Source organism: Eublepharis macularius, chromosome 14, assembly GCF_028583425.1.
Source record: "Eublepharis macularius isolate TG4126 chromosome 14, MPM_Emac_v1.0, whole genome shotgun sequence".
Lineage (NCBI taxonomy): Eukaryota > Metazoa > Chordata > Lepidosauria > Squamata > Eublepharidae > Eublepharis > Eublepharis macularius.
The window spans coordinates 58,801,017-58,818,903 of record NC_072803.1 but is presented as its reverse complement, the minus strand read 5'-3'; the positions used below and the strand labels follow the sequence as shown (position 1 = coordinate 58,818,903).

The 17,887-nt window shown below is 48.4% G+C and overlaps 2 protein-coding genes across 3 annotated transcripts in view; one reads left to right on the top strand and one right to left on the bottom strand.

Moving 5' to 3' along the window:
- NTMT1 (N-terminal Xaa-Pro-Lys N-methyltransferase 1) overlaps window positions 1-1,583 on the top strand; it is a 13,650-nt gene extending 12,067 nt beyond the window's left edge. Inside the window, exon 4 of the mRNA XM_054997733.1 lies at window positions 1,092-1,583. Within this exon, the coding sequence (XP_054853708.1) occupies window positions 1,092-1,348 (257 nt within the window). The 3' untranslated portion in view covers window positions 1,349-1,583. The remainder of the gene's footprint in view (window positions 1-1,091) is intronic.
- On the bottom strand, window positions 84-17,887 carry ASB6 (ankyrin repeat and SOCS box containing 6). Of its 2 annotated transcripts, none has more exons than XM_054997732.1 (7): window positions 17,804-17,887; window positions 15,339-15,528; window positions 13,698-13,879; window positions 9,809-9,915; window positions 7,731-7,839; window positions 7,354-7,440; window positions 84-4,678 (listed from the first exon to the last, which is right to left on the bottom strand). In XM_054997732.1, exons 2-7 carry the CDS (start codon window positions 15,473-15,475, stop codon window positions 4,002-4,004), a joined length of 1,299 nt encoding a protein of 432 aa, XP_054853707.1. In that variant the 5' UTR covers window positions 15,476-15,528; window positions 17,804-17,887; the 3' UTR covers window positions 84-4,001. The 2 variants fall into 2 exon arrangements, with proteins under 2 accessions (XP_054853707.1, XP_054853706.1); XM_054997731.1 differs by having other exon boundaries at window positions 17,548-17,837.

The window sequence follows — 17,887 nt, the reverse complement described above, 5'->3', positions numbered from 1 at the left end:
GTGCCAGTCCTCGTTCACTTTATTTAGGCAGAGTGGCTTGTAATCTAAAAAGATATAAAGAATATAATCACACTGAAGCCGACTGAAGAGGTCAAAATGAATTTAATATGGCAAAGAGCAAATACATGGAAATGGCCAGTGAAAACTCTCAAATCTCAGGCTGAGAGAGCCTTTAAAAGCACCAAAGCGAAGCTCCGGGCCTGCTCCGTTCAAAGGAGAAAGAGTTTGAAATGGTGTGGTCCGTTCTGACTGCAGGTGAAGGGAATACCTTCTGGAATGTTCTTCCATGTTCAAAAAAGAAACCTGCGAACAGAAAGCCAGCACACCAAGCTGTTTCTAGCCTTCTTTCCCCCCTGCTGTGCCTGCTTTCTGTTTGTGAGGCATTGCTAAACCGCACTAAAAGCTGGAAGCGACCGGCTGCATGGTGCCATCTCGTCTGTGTGAACCAACACCCAGCCAGCATCAGTGCCCCCTATCGCAGGAGTCTTCCACTTTTTCCAACCCAGGTCCCTCCTTTTTAATACCCAGGGAGCCGCATGGGGCCTACCAAACTGCAAGCATGTGACAGTCACATGAGAGGGAGAAGAGGTCCCAAAGCTGGGGGAACTTGGTGTGGTAACCACACGCCAGAGCAGCGGAAGACCAAGGGGTAGCCATGCTGGTTTGGGCTGGAGGGGAAAGAGAGAAGGCAAGGAAGAGCTTTTGAGGGGAAGGCCGTCTCTGGAACTTCCTATGCTCGAAAGAATCTTCGCCACCACCGTGTGACCTTGCGCTGGCACCCTGAGTCTGTTCTCACTCTGCATGAATGCGTGCAAAGAGAGGCAAGCTGTTCTAGCAGAATGGACCTTCCAGAAAACGGGGGGGGGGGGGAGTGGCTCCACAGGATCTTATCCCCCCCCCCCCCAGCTAGGACCGTGGACTCACATAGAGATCCTGACCCCTGGCTTGAAGACCAGTGCCCTAAAAACAGCATGGTGCCATTCGAGGCCGCTGCTTCCATGGAAGGAGGGCTGTGGGAAACAGGAAGTTGAACCCTTTGGGTCTGATCTGGCAGGTCTCTCCTCACCCCGTTTCTCTCCTCCCACCCCCAGGACACCTGACGGATGACGACCTCACCAACTTCCTGAAGAGGTGTCGGCTCGGCCTTCAGCCCAACGGCATCATCGTCATTAAGGACAATATGGCCCAGGAAGGAGTGATCATGGATGACGTGGACAGCAGCGTATGCCGCGACCTGGACGTCGTCTGCAAGCTCATCCGCCGGGCCGGGCTCAGCCTCTTGGCCCAAGAAAAACAAGAGAACTTCCCCGACGAAATCTACCACGTCTATACTTTGGCCTTGAGATGAAGGCTTACAAGGCCGGGAGAGGGGAAGAACGCTTTCCCAGGGGCCCCACGGGGCCACGTCAGAGTGAGGACCCTCCCGTAGAGGGCTGCTTCAGCATGCGGGGGCTGAGACCACCAGCCCTAGGAGCTGGTCCAAACATCGTGGGGTGTGTCTTGACTGTCTGCTGAGGCTGGTTTTGGTGGGGAAGAAGTTTAGCCTTTTGTCTTCAGATAAAGCAGCGGCTTGCAAGAAAATACATTTGTGCCATTGCAGCTTTTTGTTGTCTTGTAGACTGTGTGTTGGTTAGAGGGTGAGTGTATGCTTCCACATACCAACCTGAGCCAGAATAAGAAAGTCACAAATGTGGAAGGTTGTCTCCCAATTTTATATGGCCTTCCTTAGGAGCCTATGGTCAGCTGACTTTGTTCGGAGATAAAATACATTCAATAAATCGAAATGCCTTCAACAGCCAGGATTCAAAGTCCTTGGTTGACCTCTGTGGCTCTCCCCAATGTTCCTGTGAGGTAAGAGAGACCGTTATCCATTGAGCTTTACTAGCAGAGGGCAGATTGGAACCCGGCTTTCCCCAGTCAGAGACCCAGGTTTGCAGCATTTGTTGGTCGGCTTTCTGGGCCAGGTAGCCGGTTACTGTGTGAAACAGAATGCGAGACTAGCTGGACTACTAGTTTGATACAGTAGAGTATCTAATCTGTCATTCCATTTCTGTCCTAACAGTTGCTTCTGTCCCTGTTTTGCCCCACCTGCCACAGAGTTTAAGATGCATTTCAGAATTAGCAGTTTGTTTGCAACTTTCAGGTTGTGATTTCTCACCTCCACCCAGTATTGAGGCACAGGCATGTATGCGTGAATCACAATGCATCAACACATGCAAAAAAAATTGTGCTGTAATATACTCCCACAGAATACATGCGGGGGGGAGGGGGGGAGTAAACTAAAAAGCGTAGCAAATTCCACGTGTCAAAACTCTTAAGTTCGTATCAAAGGCTGACTGATTGCCAACACAGTAGCGGTGTTTCACACATGCCTCAGTTTCCAGAACAGGTCTAGTTGGAAGGGTTTGATAGTGAATCCGAAACATGTGCAAAGGGGATGCTTCTAAGTGCTCTGGTATAATAAACGTGTCGCATGCTTCAGGCTTGCTCTGAGGCTGTGCAAGAATTAATCTCTCGCTCTCTGTGTCACACACACAGACACACACATTTCTTTGAGTCAGCTTTCTGTGCTTTCCTGCTGCTTGGAAAGAAAATGGCCCAGATCTGTGTCTCATACAGAGAAACAATGGGCACCCTCTTCTGAGGGCAGTAAACAGCCTCTACGGAAAACGATAGTGAATCGGGGGGGAATTATCCCACTAACAGCCAGACCCAGTACAGGTTGTTGAGGGGAGCTCGCCTTCCCTTGCCCCCCATTTTATAAAAACTAACGTGACAGTTGCTCTGCTTCATTTGCAACGGTCTTCTGAAATTCCTTCTTTGCATGGTGCAACAATCACATAAGCCTACTGCTGAGAAATCATTACACGGCTCCTAAATCTACCAGTGATTAAACAGGATGTTTACTCTCAACATTCCTACTACTATAGCTGCACTTGTTGGTTCATGGACCTCTTTTTAATTGATATTTATAGATTTTGATACACTGCCGCAGCTCCTGACAGAGCGCTCTGGAGACGATGGCCAGAGATTAGGACACGTTGAAAGAGAGATAAAAGATGTTCCAAGGAACCAAGTGATAACAAGCAGATGACTTGGTAGCTATAGGCTAGCTGGACACCAAAGAGTAGAATTTGATGACCACCAGGGTAGTTCCCAAGACTTGACAATTTAAACGAGTCAGCTATATCTTGTTTTAAAATTGGGCTGGGTCACAGATGGCTAGATTTAAAAGTCTCAAACACCACAACCAGCTTTTGGGGCTCCAGTTGCCCCCCTGGGACTGCTGCTGTTAGGACAATCAGTAATTCCCTTTAGGTAGTAGCACCAATTGTCAAAGCAACACAGATGGGAAGTCTGAAGCGGCTGCGGTAGAACCAGGCCATGTCTCGGCTAGGGCTTGCCCCACCGAAATTTCTTCACTTAGATATCCTCATGAGGACTAAAACTCTCTCTCAGAAGAACTGCAATAGAGGCTGCGTAAAGAGGGATATGTAGCAACTCATAACAGGGCATTAACAACCCTTCCTTTAAAAAAATGATGATACAACCTCGTAACCCTTAACTGGCGCAGACACGTAATTTTAATGAGCATGCTGGACTGCTAAATGTTCTAATTTGCCAGAAATTCGTATTGGGCATTGAGTGTTTGGAAAGACTGAGAGGCTAGTCTGAGAAAGATGAAGGCGAGTTTGAGTTCTTAACTGGTGAAGGCACAGATCCACCTGACACGGAATCTTCTCCCCTCTCTCCTCACCCACCCGTGACACGTGGTTTAGTACCAGATACGGCTCCACCAGAGAAAGATACATCTCCCATTACGGGACCAAAGGCCAGCATGTTTGCAGAAGAATGGAGGGCCACCAGATGCGACATGAGGAACCTTGTGGAGACCAACTAGCTGAGAAGGCAGTTGATCCAGGATGAGATCTTCAGCATGCTGGCACACCTCAGTGTATAAACAACACCTATGTTTTGTGTTTCTCGGCCCATGCTCTAGCTCACATGTCCTGTTCTGTGGAACTGTCATGGTCTATGAGAAGATACCCTTTCAGCCTGTCAGGCAGAGGGAGAGCTTTGACCTTGACATCTACCGGCCAGGGTCGCAGGCTTTGGCGTATGCGCACTCTAGAGAGGTGTTTCAAAGTGGGTGGAGAGCACTCCAGCTGCTTCAGGGAGCAGAAGAGGGCCTTGATCTTCTCCTTGTGGAAGCGGCAGTTCTTCAGGTTGACCTCAAAGTTGCTTGGCAGCTTCACGGCTGGAGAGCTAGCCATCATGAGCTCCACTGCCGTCTCCGCTTTCTGCAGGAAGTCCGTGGAGAAGCTGTCGTCTTCCGATTCGCTGACGTGGGAGCACAGCCTCTCAAAGATTATGTCGAAGCCCGACCAGCACGAAGGCCCGTGGAGGGAGCAGTTGTAGGAGGCCCCCGACTCCAGGAGGAAACGCAAGAGTGGGAAATGGAGACGGAAGCTCTTCAGGCAGAGGTGGGTGAGGGACTCATAGGAGGGGCACTCACTGGGGTCGGCGCCATGGGCCATGAGCAACCGCGTGACCTGGAAGCAGAAGCAGCTGATCATCTGGGCCTCCTCCTTGTCCCCACCCACCATCTCTCCGAGGAGGAAAATGATGAAGGTGAAGACGGTGTCGCCATCTTTGGTGGTGGCCTTGACATCTGCTCCTGAGGAGAGGGAGGACAAGAAAGAGCCACTTTGAAAGGTCTGTGACACCAACTTTTCCCCCAAGGACATCAGAGTGATGCATCTTGTTCTCCCCTTCTCCATTTTTGTCCGAAAAGCAATTCTGAGTGGAGGTAAGGCTGAAAGAGCAACTCGCCCAAGACTGCTCAGGGAGCTTTATGTACAAATGGGGATTTCAGTCCTGGGCAGAATGGTTCTAGTCCAACCTCGACACAACAGACGCTCTCTGCCTTCTGGAACTTTCTCATGAGCAGCCTTGCCCATAACCCCCCTAAAGTCACTAGGCCATCTGCCTGCCTATTTTATCTACCGAGGTGGCCTGAAATGGGGAGGAAGAGGTGGAAGCCACATTTTCTGCCCCCACTGGTTTCTGGGGTCAATTCTCAACTTCACCTTAGCTTTGCAGGGGAGTGTTTGTTTATATGCCTACCTTACAGTCCGAAAATGAACTTTTGGTGTTAAAACAGACAATGAAAACACACACACCATACATATACACAACCAGCAACTGAAGGCCGATCAACCCGGCCTGCCCCAACAAAAGGTTTTTTTACCAAATTTGAGAGCCTTCTCAGAGACAGTTTAGCCACTTCACAGAAGCTCCAACTTCCCTAGACCCACTTGCACAACCCTCTAGGATCCCTTCTGAAGGGGTACATGTGGGAAGAGGAGGCCCTTTAAGGAATCAGGGCCGTGGCCCTTTTTAGAGGTTAACGGCCTCCACCACAGATTGGGAAAAGCCATTTGTCATGCACAGATGTGATCACTTAGCCCCAGATGACCTACATTTCAGCCTTTGATTTATTTAAGTCACTGAGATTTGATGGCAGAAGTGACTTCAAAGAGTGTTTGGGGGGGCGGGGTGAAAAGAGACCTTAGATAACTGGGGCTCTTGAGCTGCCTCTGGTTCACTGAGAACTAAGTGACAGCCTATGACGGGTGGCCAAACTTGCTTAACGTAAGAGCCACATAGAACAAACATCAAATGTTTGAGAGCCGCAAGACATGATGCACTGAAGTGACTTCAGAGGAAGAAGCGTGTTTGGGGTCGTGCCCTGAAAGTGACATCACAGGAAGGGGTGGGGTTTAGTACATTATGCTGGAAGTGCCATCATCGGAAGGAGGTGGAGCTTGGGAAGTGCCATCACCTGACCTTTGATCTGGAAGTGACATCACGAAAGTCACTCATTCACACACATGGGCGAAGGAGAGATGGGCTTCCTCCTGTGTAAACCACTATGCAAAGGGTTCACGCTGCAAACTTTGATTAAGCAGCCAGGGAGGGAAGCATTGGGATCGCTTGCCTTGCCCGCCTACCTGCCAGCAGCCTCGTGGATCACACGTCTCCAGTCCGGCTCAACCACACCGGCCCTATGACAACCTTCTGATCTCATACAGATGGAAGGAGCACAGAGACACACAGCATAAGAAACGCACCTCAAGGACCATCACAGCCAAAATGAGAGACAAAGAGAGAGAGTACATACAACCCACCTCCCATGAACAGGAACTATAATCACAGCTGGAAGGAAAACCTTGTAGGCCAAGTGCTGAATTCACCCTAGCCCTGTACACACAGTATTGTGAGCACAAGGCAACGTGAATGGAAGGGGAGCAGTGCAGAGCATTTTAGCCTCCGCCCCCACTTACCGGCATTCACTCCAGTGTGGGCTTGCACACTGGACAAGACCTGGGATGGAGACTCCTTCCACATGAAGCAGCTGTGGGCCAAACTAGATGCAATGGCGTCCACGGTGGCCACGGTACTGGGCCATGAGGCTGCGGGTGGGTGGGCGGGCGGGCAAGGCAAGCAATCCCAATGCTTCCCAATGGCGCCCATGGATGCTGCTGCCATTTTAAAGCCATTTCAGAGATGTCGTAAGGGCCCTGCTGTGTTCTCAAGTGCTGAAACAATTGCAGACCTGACAGTTTTTTGGCTGTGTGTGTAGGCGGAAGATGATGCCAGCGCCCTTAGCCATGTTCCTCCTCTACCTACACTTGACCCTGCACCCACACAGCATTGTTAAATAAACCGTGGCTGTACATTAGGTCTGAATCAAGCCGTGGTTTCAAATTCTGGTATAAAGTATTACAAACCATTTTTAGTGCATGCACTGGGAGAAATCCTGGGAGTGGTCCCATGAAAGCAATGACAATCTTCTGAATGCAGAACCCTGGAATAGACCACTCTAAGCCAGAAAGCCAGTTGTGGGGGTGGGGATAACTCCACAATAGGGATGAAAATGTTGCAATAGGCTTAACACTAGGGGGCCATCTTCTGCAATCCCATGCTCACAAAGGGTTAGTGCCCCAAAGGTGCAGCTCAGTGACATCACCTGGGCATGAGGATGTGAGTGATATAAGACTCTTCCTTTATACCAACCTCCCTCACAAAACAGGAGAAGAGCTGTACCCTAATCGTCTCCCTGGTGTACTAGTTTTCTACATGCAGGGAGTGTTTTATAACAAGGGGTAATTTAATTATGAACTTCTCATCTGCAGTCTGTAGTGGTGCAATCCAAAGACAAGTTTGTTGTGCCGACCTCTGTGAGAACTGCATAATTTCAGGCACAAACACGATAAGTAGTGTAGAATTTGGTCTCCCAAGAGAAGGAAGGGCAGAGTTTGGAGGGAGAGGGTGTGTGTGTGACCTCACCTCCTTCCAGCAAGAGGCGAATATTCTCCGTGTTGTGGATCTGAACTCCATCGCTGCTGGCCAGAGCGTGCAGCAAAGCCGTCTTCCCTGGACAGAGGGAGTATGAAACAGCCCATTAGAGACAGACATGCCATAGTTCCAGACGAGGATGGCGCAACATGGGACCCCTCCAACACATGCTCCTGTCCACAGCAGCCGTGACAAATTCTCCTCACATCAAGCAAAAATGTATATGCGTCGCCTGTACACACAAAACTGCAGGCAGGGGGCAACGTGTTGAAGAGGAACAAGAGTCAACATCCCAGCTCTATCCTAGCCAACATCCCAACACTGGGGGGCGGGGGGGGGGGGAAGGGAGAAGAGAGAAAGGCACTGACCATGTTTGTCAGATGCATTGACATCGGCACCGAGTTCAAGAAGGCGCTGCAGACAGGGCAGGCGTTCTGGCTCTTCGCTAGCAAGGTCCAGCGGGCTGCTTTCGTGAATCTAATGAGAAGGAGTGGGGGTGAGAGAACAACAAACTGGCAGGCTGGAAGCCCTTTTATCCATCCCTTAGATACATCTTCAGGTGTGGTTTGTCCACCAATCTGTTCTTTGTGTTGTTTTCCAGCCAAGGGACAGATTGGTCTGTTTAAATCCATGTGTACAATTTACCCACTGACCGCCTCCTGTGAGCTCCCCTTTCCTCAGGCCTCCTCCAGGGCACCTGTTTCTCAGGCAGTAAGCTCTGCACCCTTCTTTCAGTGTTCAGGGCTCCCTGTCCTTCAAAGTTTCCATGCCCTCCAAGAACAGTACCCTCACTTTTTCATCAGTCATCGAGAGCCAGTTTGGTGTAGTGGTTAAGAGTGCAGGACTCTAATCTGGAGAGCTGGGTTTGATTCCCCACTCCTCCGCTTGAAGCCAGCTGGGTGACCTTGGGTCAATCACAGCTTCTCGGAGCTCTCTCAGCCCCACCCACCTCTCAGGGTGTTTTGTTGCGGGGATAATAATGGCATACTTTGTAAACCGCTCTGAGTGGGCATTAAGTTGTCCTGAAGGGCGGTATATAAATTGAATGTTGTTGTTATTATTATTATTATTAGCTTTCATACCCAGCCCCTGTGACAAGCATGAAGGCAGCACAACTGGGGCGACGCCACAGACAAGGTGGGAGGTCTTTACCTACTCAAGGGGACTCCCCCAGGTGTGCAGAAAAAGATGACTTTGAAAATTAACCGAAGAGAAAAACAAAAATCAGCTTGGGGAGGACTGAGCATGCTCCAGGAGGCACGGAAGACAAAGGAAACAAGCTCAGTCAAGCCTCTGATGACGTATAAAAATCCTTGAGGGGGACAGTCATGTCCGGGTGGGTGAGTGTAAATTTCATGACTGCTTATCCCACCCCTGAGAGTCTTGGCAGACTCCCATCTTGCATCCCTTGGCCTGCCCCACTAAACGATTCCTGTCCATAGGGTCTTTGAAAGGTTTTAACCACAACCAAACTTCCCCTTCTCTCACAGAAGATGGACTGCAAATCTTCCAACAGCGTATTTGTTCCTTGGAATGTTCACGCCAGCTCAGCCAATTGGTAGATTTGGCACGCAGCCAGTTTCCAGTATGCAAATGGACATATTTGCATGCCATAGTCTGCTTTCGCGCATATGCTCCATGAGCGTTCAGTCCTTGTGGCTCAGAAATGACAGCCTTATTAAGAGCTGAACTGCTTGGGACTGTCAGGCAGTCGCTCTGCGAAGTGGGGGAAAAACCGCCTTTGTTTATTTATTCTCTTCATTTACACCCTGCCTTTCTCCCCAACGGGGATGCGAAGTAAATGACATCATTCTCCTCTCCTCTCCTCCATTTTATCTCCGCAACAACCTTGTACAGTAGGTTAGACTGAGTGCCTGTAACCGGCCCAAGGTCACTCAGCAAGCTTCCTCAATACAGTGGGGATTCGAACCTGGGTGTCCCAGATCCTAGTTGGACACTCTAACCACTATACCACACTGGCTCTCCTGTACAACGCCCCCTAACCAACACAAAAGACTAAGGGCTCCAACACTGGTGCTGGGATGGCAGATCTCCCTACCCCGAGGCTGCCGCACTGGCATTTATTGATTTTAACCTCCTTGACATGGAGGTTGCGTGCAGCCATTACAGTTAATAGTTCTCAATAAACTTATTCTCCATGAATCTGTCCCTTTTAAAGCCACCCAAGGAAGCATTCTTCCTTGTATCGTGTGGCAGAGAGTTCCACAAGCGAATTATGGATGAAGAAGTACTTCCTTTTGTCATTCATGTATTTACTATCTACCTCTGATACCCTCACTAAGAGAGAGAGCGACCAGGACTGTGTCCAAGGTTCCAAATAGGCTGCATCCCAGAAACACACCAGGACATTATGACACTGGATACAGACTATGTGCAATCCCCAGTCTGCGAAGTCTCCAGGCCTCAGCCTTGGCAATTGACCTACCCGGTCCCTCCGGTTAATATCCGCCCCTCTCTGCACCAGGAGTTCCACCATGTCTGGCTGGTTCCGGAGCACCGCAATATGCAGAGCTGTGTAATAGGTGACTGGGTCTTAATTTTAAAAGAGAGAGAGAGAATGCATTATAAGTCTATTTTTGACAAAATCCAGCAATACCCTTAATAGCATGCCTCTCCCTGGATAGGAAGCTTAGAACTGGCTCCAGAGAACTGTCCTCACAAAAGTTGGATCTAACACTATACAGATATTCAGTCTGATCAAATCCAGAGAGACAGCCGTGCAAAGCTGTTGCCACTTATACAACAGAGAATCTTGTGGCAGGTTTACAAATAAACAAAATTATAGTGCCACGTGAGTCTGAGCCCTCTTCGATACAGTGTGTGACGGCAATTTAAAAAAGGCCAACGCTATGCTGGGGATTATTAGGAAGGGAATTGAAAACAAATCAGCGAGTATCATAACACCCCTGTATAAATCAATGGTACGGCCTCATTTGGAATACTGTGTACAATTCTGATCACCACACCTCAAAAAAGATGTTATAGCACTGGGAAAAGTGCAGAAAAGGGCAACTGGAATGATTAAAGGGATGGAACACTTCCCCTATGAAGAAAGGTTAAAGTGCTTGGGGCTGTTTAGCTTGGAGAAATGATGACTGAGGGATGACATGATAGAGGTTTACAAGATTATGCATGGGATAGAGAAGGTAGAGAAAGAAGTATTTTTCTCCCTTTCTCACAATACAAGAGCTTGTGTGGGCACTCAATGGAATTGCTGAGCAGTCGGGTTAGAACGGATAAAAGGAAGTACGTCTTCACCCAAAGGGTGATTGACACATGGAATTCACTGCCTCAGGAGGTGGTGGCAGCTTCAAGCATGGACAGCTTCAAGAGGGGGTTGGATAAACATATGGAGCAGAGGTCCCTCAGTGGCTATTAGCCACAAGGTATAGCTGGAACTCTCTGTCTAGGGCAGTGATGCTCTGTATTCTCGGTGTTCGGGGGGGGGGGCGTCAATCAGTGGGAGGGCTTCTAGTGTCCCTTCCCCAATGGCAGACCTCCTGAGGACACCTGGGTTTTAGCCACTGTGTGACACAGAGTGTTGGACTGGATGGGCCATTGGCCTGATCCAACATGGCTTCTCTTATGTTCTCTTCATCAGCTACATGAAGTGTTACCCTTTGGGGGCAGAGATGTAGACATGCATAGATACAAGTAGGAGGAGGATAGGATATTATGATAAACCAAAAGGCTCAACAATTTGAGATGCCGGCGTGTGACATTTTGTCACAGAAAAGGAATCCTGCTCAAGGATCTGCTCAGAATGGGGGTCAGCTTCCTAGATGCAAGAATTTTTCTTATTTGCAAATGGATGCTTTGGAAAACAGTTACTTTGATTATTCGTTTAAAACATTTTTATCCCGCCTTTTCACCCAGTTAGGGTTTTCCTAGGAAAAGTGGAAGGCAGTAGGAAAAGAGGAAGACCTAAAAGGAGATGGCTTGACTCATTAAAAGAAGCCACGTCCTCCAGTTTGCAAGATGTGAGCAAGTCTGTTAATGATAAGAGGTCTTTCATTCTTAGGGTCACCATAGGTCGAAGACAACTTGATGGCACATAACACACACAGGGTTCTCCAGGCAGCGAACAGTTGAAAAGACAATTAAAATCAACTTTTAAAAACTCCAATACGTAATTATACAAAATGACAATTAAAGTGTAAACAGGGGAAACGGTCAGTAAGGGAATGCCAAATGATACAAAAAGTCTTGAACAAATCTGTTCATGGTTTTCACAGCCTCCCTGGGATCCGATGGAAATACGAGACAAAGCTGAATATTACCTACATATTGGTGAAACCCAGCTCAAATCTCTAGACTGCCTCTCCCATCATAGATGTGGAAACGCATGGGGGACGAGATGGAACTTTGTGGGGTCCCACAGCCCAGAGGCCCAGGAGCTAAGTAGCGAACCACCAGCACCACCCACTCTGAGACTTACCTTCAAAGAAGCACAGCACACTGCCTCCCAGCGCCAATCCCAAAAGGCGGTCTGGAAGGATACCATGATCGGTGGTATCAAAAGCCACCGAGTGGTCTAGGAGAATTATCAGGGCTGTGCCCCCCTCCCTCCATTTCCTAGCACAAGTCATCCAACCAGAACAACCAAGGCCCATAACCAGGCCTAAAACCAGACTGGAAACGATACAAGCAGCCATCTAGAATTCCTCCATTGAATTGATACTCTTTTGTTTCTGTTGTATGACGGTATATGGAGACTATATTATCGATAGCCAATGAGACTGCGTTTCTGTATACCATGGGCATTTCTGAACAGACTACCCACGGGGTATGTATGTGTTTTAAGAGGTTCTAATTACTATTAAATAGCTGTCATGGGGCGGGTGGCACAATTCAGATCAGGGATCGGAGCAGAGGGCGGGAGGCAGTTAACCCTTTCCTTTACCCAGCTTCCTGATCCTTCCCCAATGCTTCGTTGTTGCGCAGGGAAAACAGCAAGTCAGGCGGAAGACAAATTAGACTGGAAATACAGAGGAGGGGCAACAGAAGAGTGATAGCTCCTTTCTCCATTCACTGTCACCCCAATCAGAGGTCCCCCCCGCCCCCCCGTGGCTGCTATTTCTTCTTTTTTTATGAAACCATACGGCTTTATGAAGGCATCTGATCGTCCAGCATAACGTGTAGCTTGATCTGAATCAACACAATATGGACAGTTTGTGTTGCATCTTTAGTTCGTAGTGGCTTTGAGCTAAGCTACAAGAGACGAATTACACAAGGACGCCCACGTGAAGGGAGTCGCAATGTTAGCTGAGTTTTAAAAGACAGATCGGAAGGCTTTGTCAATTTCCCCTTTCTACAGAGCCAGCAAAGGCCATTCCTTAGAGGGTTTGCTGATTTCCTCTTTGCCTCCCCAAGGCTCTGTCAATTTCACCTCCCCTTCTAGGAGGCGAAGAGGAAATAAAACTCTCTGAGGAGCAATCTTCGCTGGCTCTGTAGAGAGGGGAAATTGACAGCGCCTTCCGATCTATCTTTTAAAACTCGGCTTCCCAGCTAACATTGCGACTCCCTTCACTTGAGCTTCCTTGCATAATTCATCTCTTATAGTTTAGCTCTTTGTTAGGCAGATGGAGAGGCAGCAGATCCCTTACCACTAGACTTGTCTACCCTGCAAGAGGGAAACCAGCAAGAGAGGAAGGATTCCAACCAGTTCCTCCCTATATGGCAGCCCAAGGCCCTCACGCTCGCCATCAAGCCAACCTCGCCCGGAAGCGGACATGTTGCTACGGAGACCGTTTAGAAGGAATTCAGAGGTGACATCACAAAACTCCGGAGCGCCAGCTAGGGCTGGAGGAGAGCAGCAAAATGCAGGGGCAGCACTGTGCACATGTGGCACACCAAGGTAAGCCTGAACAGGGGAAGAAACAAACCAGATCTAACACAGTCACATAACAGACTACACAATTCTGCTTTCTCAACGGTTATACCTGAAGGATGGGTGAGGGGAAGTGACAAAGAGGGGGGTTTAGGACTCCACAGGTGTGGTCCAGCACTGTAACCACTAGAGAACACTGTCTGTCATGGTGGCATACACCGAATCCACAAGAGATGCCCACCAAGATGCCAAGCAGACCTAGTTCTGCAGCAAAGTTACCGCAAAAAGTGGAAGGGGGGGGGGGAGAAAAAGTCGTGTTTCGAACAGAAGTCGTCAATATTTGATTCCAAATGCAGGCCGAGGTTCTTAATTTCTCCCCCACCTCTCAACCAAACATGCTATGGTTAAGCTACCCTAAAGATTTTGGTCATTATTTAAAAAAGAAGAAGAGGATCCGATGCAGAAAGCCCTCTTCTCCTCCTACCTTCAAAGACGATGTCTGCCCCGTGGCGCAAGAGGGTTTGGGCCGCGTGGGTCAGCCCGAGCTCGGCCACCTTCAGCAGAGCGTAGCTCACGCCTTCCTGGTAGAACGCGGAATGGGCCTCTCTCTCCAGAAGGGCCTCAAGGACCAGCAGTCTGCCGTCATCTTCCGCCACGCAGCCGGGACTTGGAAAAGACAGAGTGACCAGAGAAGGTAAATAAGGGTACTGAATAACGGTGTACTGAGGCAATCAGGGAGCTTGAATGGCACGGCAAACAATTTTCCTCAGACTGATGGGGGGTAAAGCTTTACTCCAAACCAGGTGACACGGTTATTATTAGATACGAATGATTCCGTTACTCTTTCTGTGGCCAAATATATAGGGGCAATAATTAAACATCAGTAAGGTTCTTCCCATTTTAATTTCTGCTTAAGGCAATAGTCGTATGAGCAGTGATAGACAGACAGACTGACTGACTGACAGACAGACCACTTACATTTGTCAGCATCCCTGTCAAACACAAAAATGTTGTAAAATATGCACGTATGTATACATATGTACACGATCACACACATGGGCACACACCCACCCAGTGGGAAGAAGTAACCTGCAACAGAGGAAGGGTTGCCATTTGCCCTCTCTTGTGGCAGACAAACCCCTACCAGCACTCCCCAGCCCATGCCAGAATGCAATGGAGTGGAGGGAATGGGGGGAGGCATCACACGACACTGTGACTTCACTTCCAGCAGGAACCCAGAACTGATATTGCCATGTTGTAGCAACACTCTATGAATTTCCCCAATCTGTACGGTTTTTATCATAGAAATCAGGGGAAATTCTGGAGCGTCGCTACGACTGGGTCCCTACCTGGCAGCAATGTCACGGCATCTTGCGATGCTATTTTGCGGTCCTATCCCGCTAGTGCTTCTGTCACAACTCAACTGGCAGCCCTATTTGGAGGATGGCTCCCACCAAAACCTCTCTTTCCTTCCAATTATACCTCTGGCTCTTCCTCAGCATCAATTCCTGCTGGATCTTATGGGAACTGTAGATCCGGAGGAATTAGCTGTGTTAGTCTGTAGTAGCAAAATAGTAAAAAGTCCAGTACCACCTTTAAGACTAACCAACTTTACTGTAGCATAAGCTTCCGAGAGCTACAGCTCTCTTCGTCAGATGGGAACTGTAGTTTTAATCCAAAGACCGAGAGAACTACGATTTCCAGCAAATCATCTCATTCTGAGCGTCCACTAGGGTGCTGCCCACGTGGTGATGAATGCCACTTATCCCACCGATGCAAGGACACTTTTAAACGTGAACAAGGCAAACATACAGGCAACTCTGAAAACAGGCATTGCAAGCAGGGCCAGTCCCGAGTGGACGGGGGCTTTGAAACAATGCTGGAGCCAGCAAAGCCAAGTGGTCCCTTGCTCTTGGGTTGGGCTCCGGCCTTTGTCATCATCACCATGGCTTGGATCTGTGCCAGGGAGACCCCGCGGCACTGCCAGCACCACTTGGCATAACCTGTGGCCCTCCAGGCAGCAGAGAAGAGGAACTGTCCTCTTACATTAAAGAGCACCGAACTACTTGTAAGAAAAGGAGCGCACAAATGCAATGAATTACGACGGACCTTTTGAGCCCATTACCTCTCGAGGGTTTCTTGCCGCTCAGGATCCTGCAGCCCCAAACATCCCAAGATCTCATCTACTAACGGCTGGTACTCAAAGATGATCCTGCGGAATCCATGCAGAAAGGGCATCGTCCCCTCCTGGTTGAAGGTCATCCAGAAATTGCTTCTGGTTTCTCAGCAAAGCAGAAGGTCCCTTCTGGGCTTATCTAAAAAAAACACACACACCAAACAATCACCTTTAAATGAAGGGTTTGAAATGGTGCTGGTAAACAATTGGTTAATGCCCATATATTCAAAATATGTCCACGTTACAGTGGAGGCGTACAGACATCAAGGGAAGGTCTGATGAAGCCAAGATTGGGCACAAATACAGCTTGCTGCCTGGATGGCATTCTCCTGCACTATTCTCCTGGGCTTGACTGAAAACTTCCTGATGTGACTAAGCTCTAACTCACTGTGACCTCCAAATGTTGTTGCCTGGGGATTTGAGTTTGTTTACTTCAAAGATAATTTTTCATTTTCATTTCCATCCTTTGCCAGCAAAGGTTGACATTCTTTTCATATTAAGTATTTCTATAACATTTCTCAAGAACAAGTTCTGTTGAAAGCAATCTCCCTCTAGAAAATACACTAGAGCTTAAAAAATAAACGCAATAATTATATATAATTATATATAAAATATAATTAATTTTACATAATTATATAAAAATTATCATATTGTATAATATGATAGGCCTAAGAGTCATCATATGGAAGATGTATCTCAAAAGAAACATGGATATATCCCTTTCTTATATCCCTCCCTGTGCATGGGTAAATGTCCAAAATAAGCTTGTCACAAAATTATTTGCATTATCTAGTGTTAAGTCTTAAGACCCACCAAAAATATTGAGCCAATGACCAAACCCCACCCTTATTTACCAGTTGGCATGCATCAGGTCAGGCTGGGAAATATCACAAACTGTGAAGAAATGAATTGCTTTAAAAGCAGATATTACAATCAGGGCTTTTTTTCAGAGGGAACATGGTGGAGCAGAGTTCCGGCACCTCTTGAAAATGGTCACATGGCCAGTGGCCCCGCCCCCTGATCTCCAGACAGAGGGGAGTTGAGATTGCCCTCCGCGCCCCTAGGGCGGGGCCACCGGCCATGTGACCATTTTCGCCTAGGGCGATTTAAACTTAAAAAAACTCCCTTGTTCCAGCTGACCCAAAGTGACGTCATTGCGCGGTCCTGAGTTCCACCACCTCTTTTCCCAGAAAAAAAGCCCTGATTACAATCTTTTGGAAGTTACCAAGATATTTTTGCCGTTAAGTGGCCATCAAATTCTAATCCATGTTGCCACAGATGGTAATGATTCCATTTCGAAAGGCAAGAACCAAAGAGAAACGCCCGCCACCTTGTCCTTCCCAACCCTTATCAAGAAGGCCACCCGCTCCTATCAACAGGGCAGCGTGTGTTTGCATTCTGGCGTGGCACAATCACCCAAAGGCTTTTGATCCAAGCTCTAAGAGGAATACTGCGAAGGGAAACCTGACACTAGTAAGGAATTTTTCTACTCCGTGTACTGCAAAGCATCGATCTCAAAGCGGTGGGCTCTCCTTCTTTGGAGGCTTTTAAGAAGAGGCTAGATGGCCATCTGACAGCAATGCTGATTCTGTGAACCTGGGCAGATCATGAGAGGGAGGGCAGGAAGGGTTACATCAGTGCAGAGTTCTTGTGGCTCCTTCTTACATGCCCAGGGTAAGGCCAATCGCCACCTTGAGGTCAGGTAGCAATTTACCTCAGGCCAGTTTGGCTAGGGATCCTGATGGTGTTTTGCCATCTTCTGGGCATGGAGTAAGGGTCACTCTGTCTGTGTGTGTGTGGGGGGGGAGATATTTGTGAATTTCCTGCATGGTGCAGGGGGTTGGACTAGATGACCCTAGAGGTCCCTTCCAACCCTACAATTCTTGCCCAGAAGCAGCCACAGCAAACCAAGAAGCAGCACAAATTTCTGTTTACTGGAATAATTTGGGCTGCTGCCTATTTAGCACATATAACAACAACAAAAACAACATTCGATTTATGTATAGCATGTGTATGGGGGGGGGCGGTTTCAAACCCCAAATAACCGGAGCTTTAATGAGTAGTAGTAATCTACAGGAACTATCATTTTTTAAAAAGAATAATTACTCTTTAAGAGCCCAACTGCTGCAATACGGGGAAGAGCCACGTGCAGGCCTACCTTGCAAGCTTGTTGGCAGGATGACCGAGATCTCGTCGTCAAAACGGTTTGACCGCGCTAAAGCCCTCTATGGACCCTGATAATATTACAGTCGTTCTCGGCATCCCCGTTCCAAACGTGTGACCTCAATCCAAAGGAGAGCTTGCACCGTTCTTTCAACCAGAAGTCATTCTCAGAAAGCACACAACTCCCTCCCCGTTTTGCTGGAGAACAGCAGTAAACGCCTCGCCCATCAGCGCGCTTCTCCCCGGCTCACCTGTCCCCCTCCATGCTTCGGGCGGCTCCTGGCAGGAGGCAGGAAGCGGAAGGGAAAAGCTCCGTCGGCTGCAACGTTCAAATT